Genomic DNA, 14000 nt, shown 5'->3' with positions numbered 1-14000 from the left:
AGGCCATCAAATCCCATCTCCTGCTTGTCCAGAATGAAGGAAGGGTTGATCAGAAAAGCCTTGGTGGAGCAGTGGGCTAATGCCTCGTTAAGTAACGCCAGCTGCCTGCAATTAGTGCAGGTTCGCATCCCACCAGGCTCAAGGTTGACTCAGCCTTCCATCCTTCCGAGGTAGGTAAAATGAGGACCCAGATTGTTGGGGGCAATTAAGCTGACTTTGTAATAATGCCGCTTGGGGGGGGTGTATGAAAGCCCTAATAAGCAGGCATATACATAGAATGAAGGCTACTGCTAAGCTTGTAAGCCGCCCTGAGTCTTCGGAGAAGGGCGGGATATAAATGGAATTTTTAAAAAAAGCCATTGCCCTCTTTTTGCTCAGCCAAGGATTTATTTTATTTTTTATTTTAATTCCATTTATATCCCGCCCTTCTCCGAAGACTCAGGGCGGCTTACAAGCTTAGCAGTAGCCTTCATTCTATGTATATGCCTGCTTATTATCAGCTTAATTGCCCCCAACAATCTGGGTCCTCATTTTACCTACCTCGGAAGGATGGAAGGCTGAGTCAACCTTGAGCCTGGTGGGCTTCCTTCTCTTGGTTTGGAGCAACAACAGACAGTGTGTGACCTTTAGGAGGCCGGAAGTTATTTTTCCTCTCACATGGTTGTTTGGTGGCCAGTTCTTTGACCAAATGCTGTGTACAATTCTGTCTTTCAGGAAAGTCCAAATCTCCTCCTCCTCCAAGATCGCAGCAAGCCACCTCCTGCTCTGGTGTTTAGTTGCCAAACTGGTGTCGGGAGGACCAATTTCGCCATGATCTTAGGAACTCTGGTCCTCTATCACCGTAAACGTGGCCTGGAAAAACAAGAGTAAGAACTCTGTAGCATCTCCTGCCGAGATAAAATGAAATGGGAAGGAAGTCTTGATTATTTATAGGCACTGATAATCTGCTTATATGAAAAAGGAATCTTTCTGCTCCTATCTCAGTGAATTCTTTTGCCACAAACTTGAAAGGAATTAGAAACTTCTTCCCCTTATATATGATTAGGATATTATCTGAGCGAAGTGAGGTTTGAACTGCATTATTTACATAATGATTGTCAATTTACTATTTTAGGTATCATCCAGAATGCAAAATTTCTGAATATCTGTAGGGGCGTTAAATAGATGGCTTGGGAAACCTTACTGAGCAATATTTTATATGCGACATTAAGAGAACAAAATATAGGACAACATTATATTTTCAGTATGGGCATCAAGATTTCATGTTTCATTAAGCTGAGTGCTACAGCTTCTTTTTAAATTTAATTTTATTTAAATGTAATAGTACCAACTAATATATCAATGAAGGGACGCGGTGGCTCAGTGGGTTAGGATGCTGAGCTTGTCGATCTGAAGGTCGACAGTTTGGCGGGTCGAATCCCGAGTGCCGCGTAGCAGAGTGAGCGCCTGTTACTCGTCCCAGCTTCTGCCAACCTAGCAGTTCGAAAGCACGTAAAAAATGCAAGTAGAAAAATAGGGACCACTCCGGTGGGAAGGTAACAGCGTTCCGTGCGCCTTTGGCATCTAGTCATGCCGGCCACATGACCACGGAGATGTCCTCGGACAAGCGCTGGCTCTTCGGCTTTGAAACGGAGATGAGCACCGTCCCCTACAGTTGGAAACGACTAGCACGCATGTGCGGGGGAACCTTTACCTTTAATATATCAATAGTATACCAAATGTATATACCGTATATACTTGAGTATAAGCTGACTCGAGTATAAGCCGAGACCCCCAATTTCACCCCCAAAAACTGGAAAAAGTTATTGACTCGAGTATAAGCCGATCCGCCGTTCTGCAAGCCTCCGCCGCCAGCAGAGGCTCGATCCGCCATTTTGCAAGCCTGAATACACAGGAATACCCTGTGTGGCCGCGGCTCTCGGGGAAGCCCTGGCTGTCCGCTTCCTCGCTCCACGCTGCCATTCGGGGCCCGCGCGTTCCCCGGGCAAATCGCGGCGCCCAGCAGGCGAGGAAACACGCCCGCTCCAGTCGCCCCCCCTTCCCTCAGGAGACGCGAAGCAAGTGACCGCCCGGAGCTTACCGAGGACTTGCGCGCGGCCGAGGCTTTGGTGCTTCCAGGATCGCGCGCACCTTTCCCAAGCCGCCGCCGTCCGGAGACCTGCCGAAGTTTGGGGAGGTTTGGGGAGGTGCGCGCGCACCTCCCCAAACCTCCCCAAACATTGGCAGGTCTCCGGACCTCCGCGCCCTGCCTGCCTGCTTCTTTCCGCTGCGGAAAGAAGTAGGCAGGCAGGGCGCGGAGGTCCGGAGACCTGCCAACCTTTGGGGAGGTTTGTTGACTGGAGTATAAGCCGAAGTGGAATTTTTCAGCCCAAAAAGTGGGCTGAAAAATTCGGCTTATACTCAAGTATATACGGTAAACTAATTCTTTTCTTCAGGTGGGAACGTGTATTTTTTTAACTACCATGTTTTCCCAAAAATAAGACCTGGTCTTATTTTTTTTTTTTTTGTGCTTCCAAAACAGGCACCAGCTCTTATTTTTGGGGGTGGTGGTGGTGTCTTTTCCACTCACCTCCGGCACCGACAGCCCTGCCTAGCTGGCCCACTTCTTCTGCGGCCGAAGGAGCAGCTTCATTCTGCAGCTGAGAATGGAGCTCCGGCCTGCATTTTGCAGTCAGAGGCCTTTCGGAAAGGCCACTGCAGTCGAGAACCGAGCTATGGATTGAATGCATAGCTCGGTTCTCAGCTGCATTGGCCTTCTGGAAAGGCCTCTGACTGCGAAATGCAGGCATGGGGACACTGCAGAAGAAGTCGGCCAGCAAGGAGAGGCCGGCCTGCAAGATAAATGGGTGTGGGGCGGATGGGGCAGCTCCACACCACCCCTGCCCTAGCTTGATTTTTAGGTGTGTGTCTCACCCCAAAACTAGGGCTTATTTTTGGGGTAGGGCTTATATTAGCCCCCCCCCCCCCCAAAATCAAGCTAGGTCTTATTTTCAGGATAGCTCTTATTTTTGGGGAAACAAGGTAAGTAGTGTGAGTGAGTGCAGCATGAAGTGCATCACATAATTTTAACAAAAGCAAAATTAGAAAGTTTGTTAAACTTTTGTGAGAGTCCATACGTTAAGGAATATCTTTTAACATTATCCAGGCACAGCCTTTCACAGTCTACCAAATATTCACCCAGGGAACAATTTCGGATTATTCAGAACTTCATCGGCATGGTACCCAATGGCCAACAGATAGTGGAAGAGGTGAGTGAAACTAATTGTATATTTGTTCCTGTGGCCTCAATGATCTTCTTGTGCTTCATTGCTCTTTATTCTCATTGAGGTTAATGAAGATTGTCAGAGTTATTTGTCTCGATATGTGGCAGCCTCTGATAAAGACTGGGACACTCCACAAATTGAGCAGAAGAACACTGATGGTGCCTTCTTTAAATGAAGTATTATATAGTCACTACCTATCTGTCTATCTCTGCGTGTGTGTGATTGCAATTCTCTATGTTTGATTATATTAATTGTAGGAGATGACCAGGCTGAGCCTGAGGAAGGGTTCAAATATGTCATCAGTCATGAGTCCCTGCGAACCCACAGGTCCAGCCCACCTTGAATGCCTCTTTAATTCTCACTCATTTTTCTTGACCATTAGTAGCTCAGATTCTTGTAGAGAGCTTAAGCTTACAGTAAATCTTTATACATTCAAATTGCCTGAATCTCCTGATTTCCCTGGAGCTTGACATTAATGTAGCCATTAATGATGAAAACAGCCTGATTGTATAGAAATAAATATTGAGTTCTCTCCATTATGACTAGAAAGGCAATAAGTCAACCTGCCTCAACTTGGATGCTCATTCAGAGGTTTTGGGACTGTAGTTTCCAGAATTCCAAGTATTCAGAGTTGAGAGAGGCCATGAGATTAGGGAAAGCTGTCCAGAATAGTGATATGTTTTATTGAGGAAGCTGTCGGGAAGACATGGGAGCAGGTGGTTATTATATGTAAAAAGTAAACTAGGATTGAGATTACATTTTGGGTGGAAGAATTCTTTAGCATGTATAGCACAATAGATAATTTGGCCCTGCAAGGCATTAAAATGCTAAAACTTCGTTCCTTTTTCTGGTAGTTTTCCTCTACCCTTTTGTCTATTTTTCAATAAGTTAAAGCTTTTTATGTTGAAGTTTTTCCAAACACACATTTTTCATTTTAGCTGTGTCTTTATGTCAGCATTTTGAGAATAGGGGAAAAGGTGGGGTGCATTTTTGAGAGGGGGAAGAAATTGGCAGTTTTTTTCCCCCAAAACTATTTAATTAAAGAGCCTTGGTGAAGCAGTGGGCTAATGCCTCCTTAAGTAACACCAGCTGCCTGCAATTAGTGCAGGTTCGAGTCCCACCAGGCTCAAGGTTGACTCAGCCTTCCATCCTTCCGAGGTAGGTAAAATGAGGACCCAGATTGTTGGGGGCAATAAGTTGACTTTGTAATAATGCCGCTTGGGGGGGGGGCAAAAGCCCTAATAAGCAGGCATATACATAGAATGAAGGCTATTGCTAAGCACATTTGATTTGTGCTTAGATTGTAAGCCGCCCTGAGTCTTCGGAGAAGGGCGGGATATAAATGGGATTAAAATAAAATAAAATAATTTATTTATATTTCATATTTCTTAACCACCCATCTCCCTCATAAATGATTAGAAACTGTCCCCCATTTCTTGAGTCTCCCCATCCTACTTTACTGGTACAAAATTCTGTACAGAAATTGAAGGACCACATGTGGATGCCCATGTCTCATTTCAGTTAAAAAAAAAGTAGATTCCAGGTGATCATTAACAGAGGACACTGATAAAATAGAAATATGATTGAAGGGAATAGATTTTGACATTTTCCCTTTGGCCTTCAAAGGTGGATGCTGCCATTGCCTTATGTTCAGAAATGCATGATGTGAAGGAAGCCATGTATGAATACAAGAGGAAATTGGAAGGGATTGGAGAAGATTATCAAAACCAGGTATTTGTAGTTCTTTTTAAATTGGTGACAAGATCCATGATGCTACAGGTAGGCCTCAACCTAGTACTGGTTACTTAGCAATTGTTCAAAGTTACACTGGACTCCGGAAAAGGAACACCCCCTGGTTTCAAAGTTTTGATATTGTTAAGTGAATCTGTTTTCCCCATTGACTTTGCTGGTCAGAAGGTCACAAAAGGTGATCACATGACCCCGGGACACTGCAACCGTCTGTGATGACCCAGGGCATGGCACAGAGGCAATGGAGTCAGCTGGCAATTCAAACCGCCCTTTAATTGCTCCAAATTTTCCCCAAATGCTCCCACATTTCTGGCAAGCCCCAGAACAAAGTAAGACACACACACCTTCAGCAGCCTCTGGCTGCAAATAGTTTCACATACTGTTAGATTAGAAGAGTAATTTACTCAAGGCCACGTAGATAACAAGGAATGAAACGTACATCCAAAATCTAACGAGTCTGTGGAAATACAAGTGTCATGGTTCCGATTAAAAAGACACATCAAAGAATACTGCATGATTATTTATTCTAAAAAAAAGGTCTATAATGAGCAGAAACGGAGCATCGTCACTCATGGATGGATGCCAGAATCTGAATTCTCCTCCCCTTGACACACCACATCATACAGAATTTCCCTCCCTTATTTACACGTCATGAATCACATTTACCAAATTAATTTAACACACGAAGTTTCACTTCCCTTCTGAAGCGGCTATCCCTTATCTTGTCAAAACATCCGGTTGCATTCCACCCGCGCTTTAGGGATTCAAAACCAAACAGTTAAAGCAAAAGGCTGCCTCTTATATTGTCAGTGCAGAAAACATGTCAATGTTTGCAGCATTGGCAACAAGCTTGCCTGAGCAGTTTCAGAAATGAAGCCAAAATTCAATCCGAGGTCATTGAACACCAATTCAAGTTTGTCAGCCAGTCCAATGGTCAGAGTTTCAGGGTTTCCAAGCAGAAATCACCACACAGAACAAGAGATCAGAGATTTGTTTCCAAGATCAGCAACAGCACACAAAACTCCAAGGAATCAGCGTTTGTTCCCAACAAATGCCCCTCCCCACAGTGTCTCCTTAAGTCTCAGTCTCCAGGTGTGCCTTGTGGAGAGAGGCTGGGCGCTCTCCTCCTGAGTAGTTGAGCCTGCCTGTGTTGTTTCCCTCCGTCTCTCCACTCTCCATGCTCTAGGATCAGGAGGGGGTGGCCCTCGCTCATCGCCTGAGCTCTGTCTCTCATGTTCATCCTGTCCCAAACCTGAAAGGCCCTGAGCCTGCCTCAGTCTGTTTTTCCCCACATTCCTCTGAAGCCACAGACACCTCTCCCTCGACCTCCATTGGCTCCAGTTCCAGCTCATTTTCCTCAGCAGATTCAGGCTCCGACAGAGGCATGACACCGTCATAAACACATCCAAGTTGCCAAGCGTCTGAATATTGGATCACGTGACCATGGGGATGCTGCAGTGGTCGTAAGTGTGACAAATGGTCATAGGTCACTTTTTTCAGGGCTGTTATAACTGTTCTGTACCAGCCTGCTACTGGCCCTGCAGAAAAGGCAGGGACAACCCCTTTTACAAGAAGGCAAGAGGCTGGAATTACGCCTGCCAAATTTATTGCTACAAAAACAAACGGAACAAGACACGAACCAAGAAACAGGAGCTTTAAGAAACAGGAACTATCCAAGCGGTTGCCTTCAGCAAACCAGCCCTCCCACACATTCCCCTTAAATACAGTTCAGGGCGTGGCCTCTCTCTGCCTCCTTCCGAGGTGCCCCATTGCCTTCCTCTGTTTACTCCTGATTGACTGCCTCCTGCGTCGGGCGTCCTTGAACAGGGCCAGCTGTGGGTCATCTTCATCCACGCTGTCAGGCTCACACAGCTGGGTCTGCGTCGTGACCAGATGAGAGGGGCCTGGCTGGGGGCTCTCATCAAACTGTCCAATCCCCTCAGCAAGCTCTTCAACACCCCCCTCCTCCTCCTCTGAGTCGTCCGACCCAACTGCCGAACCCACAGGCTGACCCTGAATCACAACAAAAACTTTGAACAGTCGCTAAAGGAACTGCTGTAAGTCAAGGGCTACCCGTATCTGAATCTGGAGACTTACAATTGTGTCCCAGAGTACGTGTGTTGCTTGCTTATATAATGCTAATCCTCAAGTTCAGAGTTTCTCCTAAGAAAAATGATAAATTTGCTTATTATTTCAACGTAGACACTTGCCATTTTATTTATTGGCTTGCTACATTCTGTGAAGCCTGTCGTGCGCTTTGCTTTTCTTAGCCAACCTGTAGCTTTGTGATTTAGTGACTTGCACTTGATTAGCACGTTGTTACTTTTACTGTATATCATGAATATTTCAGTCTGCTGGTTAGTTTATTTTTTACTTTTTTTGGAGTGAGAGAAGTAGTCTTCTGTTACAACATGTAGCATCATTGAAGACAAAAGGCTTTGTAGAATAGAAAAAAGAAAGCTGCAACAGAGACATGTGGCTTTAATTCTTCTTTTAAAAGCACCCTCCCTCCCTCCCTTGCTTAAAGATATATAAACAGGATAGACTTATAAAATTATTGAGGTGTAAAAGATGACTATAAACAAAGGACTGTTTGTCCTGAAAGCCGGAGAGTTTTCCACTGGGTAAATGTTTATGCAGAATATCAAGAACGCTAGTTTGAATTTCCAAGTGAACTCTTGGGAGTTGAAGATGTAAAAACTTTGCTCTTCATTGTTTTATCACTGTTGTGATTTATTCTTCTTCCAAGGTATTATGCTTAAAATGGAACTCAGCCTCAGCCTCCGTGCACTACCTAGTTCTGGGCATGAGAAGGAAATTGTAGAGTGACTTTTAAGCCCATCAGGAGAACTTTCTGTATCAGATAGCCCATATGCCTTAGTTGAGGTTTTTTGTCTTGTTTTTCCTCTGTGGGTATTTCAGCCTGATTTCATTGTATCACAGGAGTCAATAACTCAGTTCCTCAAGGCCCCAAGTTCCTGTGACATCCCTTTATGACATCCACAGAAAACGTCCCTCCCCAATTAATACTTAAAAATGGCTGAAATATCATGAGATTACCAAGTTCTGGAAGACAAGGTTGTTTAGGCTTGGGAAGTTCTTTTGAAGATTTCATCATTCTTTTGTAAGAAGTCTTGTTATCTCCTAAGTGGAATCTCTAATCTTGGAATAGTTCATCCGTTTAAAGGTGTATATTATTATACTGGATTAACAAGGCATTGAAAGGGTGACTAACTCCTTCAGCATGGGATATTTAGTATTATGTTCCCAACTAACCTGTGTAGTTACTTCAGTTGAGAGACACCTGGCTGATCTCGCTAGGTGATAGGTGAAAGCTTTATTTTAATCAGTGAAGAGTCTTTTTACATTCTTAGTCTTGCTTCTGCTTCAAGTAAGTAGAGGAGGCTCAAAACGGCTCATCTTTTGCCAACAATTTGATAAAGTGGTTGTACGTCAGGGTTGACCTACTATAGTGCAGCAATGGAAGACCAAACGGCACCACCCCATTTCACATACAGACGCTTGACCAGTAGCCATTTATACCTATGATCAGATGGTATTCTTCATAATAGTTAAGAATAAGCTCATGAGTCAAAGGTTGAGCTGCACTGCATGTCAGGTTTCCGACATATGGGCTTTTCAAGAGACTGAGGCATTGTTTACCTTAAAAGTCCTTTATTAGCCTAATACACCGGCAAATGCTTGCTCGAAGGAAGCTGGAATCTGAAATCTCCGCCCCCTTGCACCATATATTAAAACACAATTCTCCACCTTTCTAATTTTGTCATTAATCATATTCTCCAATTAATTTAAAGAATCAGTTTCCCTTCCGTTAGAAAACCCGCCAAGCTCTTCTCTTCTTTAATTTCAGATGGCCTTGAGGAACAATCCTCCTCTTCCCCCTCCCAACCTTAATCCAATCTCTTAAAGCAATACACAAGTTTAACATAAGAAATGGCTACTACTTCATCTCTTGTCAAGCAATAACATTCGATGTTAGCAGCAGCATTGACACGGCATACTCTATTCTCTCCTCTAGCAGAAGGAGATAACCAAGGAGGTCAGCAGAAAAACTTGGGGCGGGAGGATGGTGTGGGAACGGCCATTTTTTGGCCTCTCAACCTTCAGCTTTCCCAAACGTTTCTTATCGGCCTCTACGTGAATTACAGTGATGAGCACACTCTCCTGGTTCGCACAGAAAGGCATGTGGGAGGTTTGGGAAACACTATGATAAAGCTTTCACATATATCTTTTAGTATCTTGTTTTTGTAATGATCTCATAGGCACCTGAGTAGTTCTCACTATGTATCCAATTATCACTATGTATCCTATTTTTTTGAGATTGATGGGGTTTATGTAATGTTGTATTTGGTATTCAGAAAGAGGGAGGTGAATAAAAGTTCGGCGGGCAGTTGCTCAGGAGGTTTTTTTGGGAGACGAGGCTGCCTGGCTGGTTCAGAGCATCTCTATCGACCCGGGTCTGAATTCTTTTCCCTTCAGGATGGCCAGCATCCTGGGCCAATAGTTGCTGCTCTATTTTGCCTAATGATGCAGCCAGCCCAGGGGAGGCTAAAATTCTAATGTTTCTTTAGCCATAGATGGAGTTTAGGGCAGTCACCCATTTTTCGAATAAACTCCTTTACAAGTTCACCTGGTTTCAATGCAGGGGAAAAAATAGTATCTACAGGTCGTCCTCAGCTTACAACCATTCTTTTAGTGGCAGTTCGAAGTTACAGTGAAAGTCACTGAAAAAAGTGACTTATCACCGTTTTTCACAGTTACAACTGCTGCAAGCATCCCCACGGTCCCGTGATCAAAATTCAGACACTTGGCAACTGACTCACGTGTATGAGAGTTCCAGTATCCTGGGCTCATGTGATCCCCTTTTGTTATTTCCTGACAAGCCAAGTCAGTGGGGAAGCCAGACTCAATTAACAACCGCATTACTAACTTAACAACTGCAGTGATTCATTTAACAACTGTGGCAAGAAAGGTTGTAAAATGGGGGGGAAACGTGCCTCACAGCTGTCTTGCTTAGCAACAGAAATTAGAATTAGAATAGAAAAGAGCTGGAAGGGACCTTGGAGGTCTTCTAGTCTAGCCCCCCGCTCAAGCAGGAGGACCTATACCATATCAGACAAGTGACTGTCCAGCCCAGGGGTAGGCAACCTTGGTTCTTTTATGACTCGTAGACTTCAACTCCCAGAAATCCTGAGCCAGCCATGCTGGCTCAGGAATTCTGGGAGTTGAAGTCCACGAGTCACAAAAGAGCCAAGGTTGCCTACCCCTGCCTCTTCTTAAAAACCTCCAGTGATGGAGCGCCCACAATTTCTTGGGGCATGCTGTTCCACTGGTTAATTGTCCTCACTGTTAGGAAGTTTCTCCTTAATTCCAGGTTGCTTCTCTCTTTGATCAGTTTCCAACCATGGTTTCTCGTCCTTCCCTCTGGTGCTTTGGTGAATAACGTGACCCCCTCTTCTTTGTGGCATGTTGGACTCAATTGTGGATGTAAGTTGAGGACTACCTGTACTGCATATTAAACCTGCATCCAAAGTCCTGATACAAAGTAGTATAGAAATGTGCTAAATAATATTTTTCCTCAGATCTGTGAGTTATTCTGGACTTAGCCATCTCTTTGGAGAGTAGGCCTAATATATCACTATATCTACTGTGAAGTGAGATTCTTCCTTCAAGTTGAATTTCACCTGCTGGGATCCTCTTCTTGTTTTGTTGTTCTGAGCAGTGGTTCTGTGAGAATAATTTAGCTTTACTTTTGAAGTGATTTTCAGGTTGCCTTCACAGCATGTAGTATATATCTTCACTGGCTCTACTGTAAAAGATCAGCCTTTGGAAGTCACTTTACTTATAAACACAGTTAATGTTTATATGAAATTCAAGCAGAGCAACAGCTCTTTTTAAACAATGGAATTTTTTTTCTTGAAAAATATCCTTTTGTCTTCCTTGTGAAAAGCAGCAGAACATATATATTTATGACACGTGGCAGGTCTCTAAGCCAAATGAGGGCTGACATAATTCTTGTTGTTCTTGTTACTTTCTGGGGCTGTAAAAATTGGAAAAAAATATCCGATACCTAGCACAGTTTATTCTTCTGCTAACTTTTTTTATTATTTTTTTTTTGCTTTTTCTTTTTTTTTATGTTTTTTTATTTTTATTTTTTTTTTTATTATTATTTGTATACCTTTTTAATCATTAAGACATCAGCTAGTTTCATTTCTATATGCAGGTAACATCTTTTTCCATACCCTTATTGTAGCCTGCAATTTTTAAATCCACTTTCAGATCACTCTCAGTCTTGTCTAATATATCTTGTTCTTTTCCTTAATATTTTTTGAACACAGTGTATCTATAATGGCAGATGCTCTATTAACTTGTCAGTCCATTGTTCAAAATATCCTTTGGCATGTGTAATGTTAAAAGTATTCTCTTCCATTTTATACTAAGTCAATTTTAAATGTTCTCTTTTAATTGTAATTTTAATTCCTTTTGTATTCCTGTAGTGTCCAGCCTTCAAAGTTCCATCCTATCATGTTTTTTTTTTATTGAAAAGTTTTAAAATACAATTTTCCTTTAAAAAACCCCCCTCCCTCCTCCCCCCCTACCTCCCCTCCTCCCCCCTCCCTCCTCCCCCCCCTACCTCCCCCCCTCCCCCCCCCCTACTTCCCAGAGCTGAATACAAGGTATATATATATAAAAAAAAGCAAACCTAAGCAACCATATACTAACAACTATAAATTCTAAAATCCATCACTCTCTAGCTTATATAGGATAAAACAAACCTTAACAATATTAAATATATATATAAAAAAAAACTAGAATAAGAAAAGGACACTCTCTAGCTTATATAGAATGGAACAAACCTTAATAGTATTAAACATATATTAAAGACAAAAAAAAAGGAAAAAGAAAAAAAAAACCCTTCTCAACCCTATACTTATCCTAAATAAACTCCATCCATTTTATCCATTCCATGATATAACATTCTTACAAATAATTTTCCAAATTAACCAAGGATCCCAAATCAAAAAACTTTAAAGTCAACTCTTCTGTAATCGACCGTTCCTCTTCCAGTACCACATCTATAATTATTCCAAACACAACAAAAAAGAAAAAAGAAAAAAAAAAAAAGATTGCAAACAAAACTTGAACTTTAATCCAAAAAAGCTCAGCCTTTCCACAAAACCACCAAATGTAAAAATATATTGCGTCTACACCCAAATCTTTTCCCCCCTCCCCTTCTGCTAACTTTTTGTGGTAGGTTACACAGGTTATGGATATTTGATGTATACTTAATGCAGTTCTTCTTTAATAAATAAAAGCAGGCTTTATAGAAAACATAATTTATGCATATCTAAATGTACGATAAGATATCAGTAAACACCTTTTCAAGGGAAACCATAAAACATTTTATAAATACTATTTTTAAAACTCTGTTGCAGATCTCTGCATCTGAGAGCAATGAGATTTCAATAGTTGGATTTGTGCCACCATTATCACTTATTTTAACATGTGGATGGAAATAGCCTGTGCTGGAAAATATTTCTAAGTGTATTTCTTAAATCTTTTTGATAAATGACTTCAGGCCAGGTTTTTCTTGGAGGATAACAAGTAAATATTAATTAAATTATATAACCTAAGATTCCAGTGGATCCTTGCCAAATTTTCTCTCTTCCAAAACCAAATGAAGCTTCTTTGTGTTTGTTCAAGCTCTGTTTTGTGTCCATCCAGAGCCATCCAGAGCCAATGTAATTTAAAAAAACAGAGGTAGATCAGGATTCTTTTATCTGAATTGCCACCCAGTTTGAAATTCATGGCATGATATTAATAGGTCATTATCGCTGAGCTTAGCTTATGTCACAGAAATTGACATGAGAATACAGTTTGTGGTAGATAAGGGAGACTGATTTTGCTCTTATGTTTATTGGAGGGACAATGGTGCTTTTCCAAAGTTGAGTTACTCAAAGAATAGAAGTCTTTGGCAGATGTCTGTGTTAGAAAATCATGGTCTTTAAACATGAAACCCCAATCTTGATTGGAATTTTCACAAAATGGCCACTGAGAGATTCATTTATTCACAAGATGCCTGTTGCAGTGACATAGCCATATACCAATTTGCTGCCAACTCCTTAGACCAGAATATGTTGTACACCCCTTGGTCTTTTTTTATTTTCTAAGATCTTTGAGGCTCAGTTAGATTTCTAGAAATAAAACTTAAGCTGTTTTTTTTGCTTGCTTATTATTTTTTTAATTATTTTTAAGTGGTTTGGACAGTCCAAGTTGGGAAGCTGAGTTTAAAACAACACGATAAAGAATTTGTGTTACAGATTTTACAGGTAGAGAAATACTGGTAGTCCTCAACGTAGGGCCACCATTGAGCCCAAAATTTCTGTTGCTAAGCAAAGCAATTGTTAAGTGAGTTGCACCTTATTTTACAATATTTTTGTCACAGTTGTTAAGTGAATCATGCAGTCATTAAGAGAATCTGGCTTTTGCTGACTTTGCTTGTCAGAAGCCAGCTGGGAAGATTACAAATGGCAATAGCAATAGCACTTAGACTTATATACCGCTTCATAGTGCTTTACATCTCTCTCTAAGTGGATTACAGAGTCAGCACATGGCCCCCCAACCATCTGGGTCCTCATTGTACCGAATGATGATAACTTGCTGACCCCAGGACAGTGCAACTATCATAAATATATGACAAGTGCCGAACTCCCAAATTTTGATCACATGGGGATGCTGCAACAGTCGCAAGTCTGAAAAACAGTCAAAAGTCACTTATTTCAGTGCCGTTGCAACTTCAAACAGTCATTAAATGAATAGTTGTAAGTTGAGAAGTACCTGTAATCTTGGGACATATAAAGTCAGATAGACAGTGCTGAAACCCTAAAAAATACTTTTGCTGAAAAGTATATAGTAGATCAAAGAATATTTGTAGGGGTTCTGAGAGGCTAGTAAAAAAATCCCGCA

The 14000-nt window shown here is 41.9% G+C and overlaps 1 protein-coding gene across 1 annotated transcript in view; it reads left to right on the top strand.

Moving 5' to 3' along the window:
* PALD1 (phosphatase domain containing paladin 1) overlaps window positions 1–14000 on the top strand; it is a 134323-nt gene that overhangs the window by 58762 nt on the left and 61561 nt on the right. The window contains exons 8-10 of the mRNA XM_081329929.1: window positions 715–866; window positions 3146–3248; window positions 4890–4994. Of these exons, the coding sequence (XP_081186055.1) occupies window positions 715–866; window positions 3146–3248; window positions 4890–4994 (360 nt within the window). The remainder of the gene's footprint in view (window positions 1–714; window positions 867–3145; window positions 3249–4889; window positions 4995–14000) is intronic.

Source organism: Vipera berus (assembly GCF_964194415.1).
Source record: "Vipera berus genome assembly, chromosome: 5".
NCBI lineage: Eukaryota > Metazoa > Chordata > Lepidosauria > Squamata > Viperidae > Vipera > Vipera berus.
The sequence above is the reverse complement of the archived record's forward strand: the minus strand, read 5'-3'. Positions and strand labels throughout refer to the sequence as shown.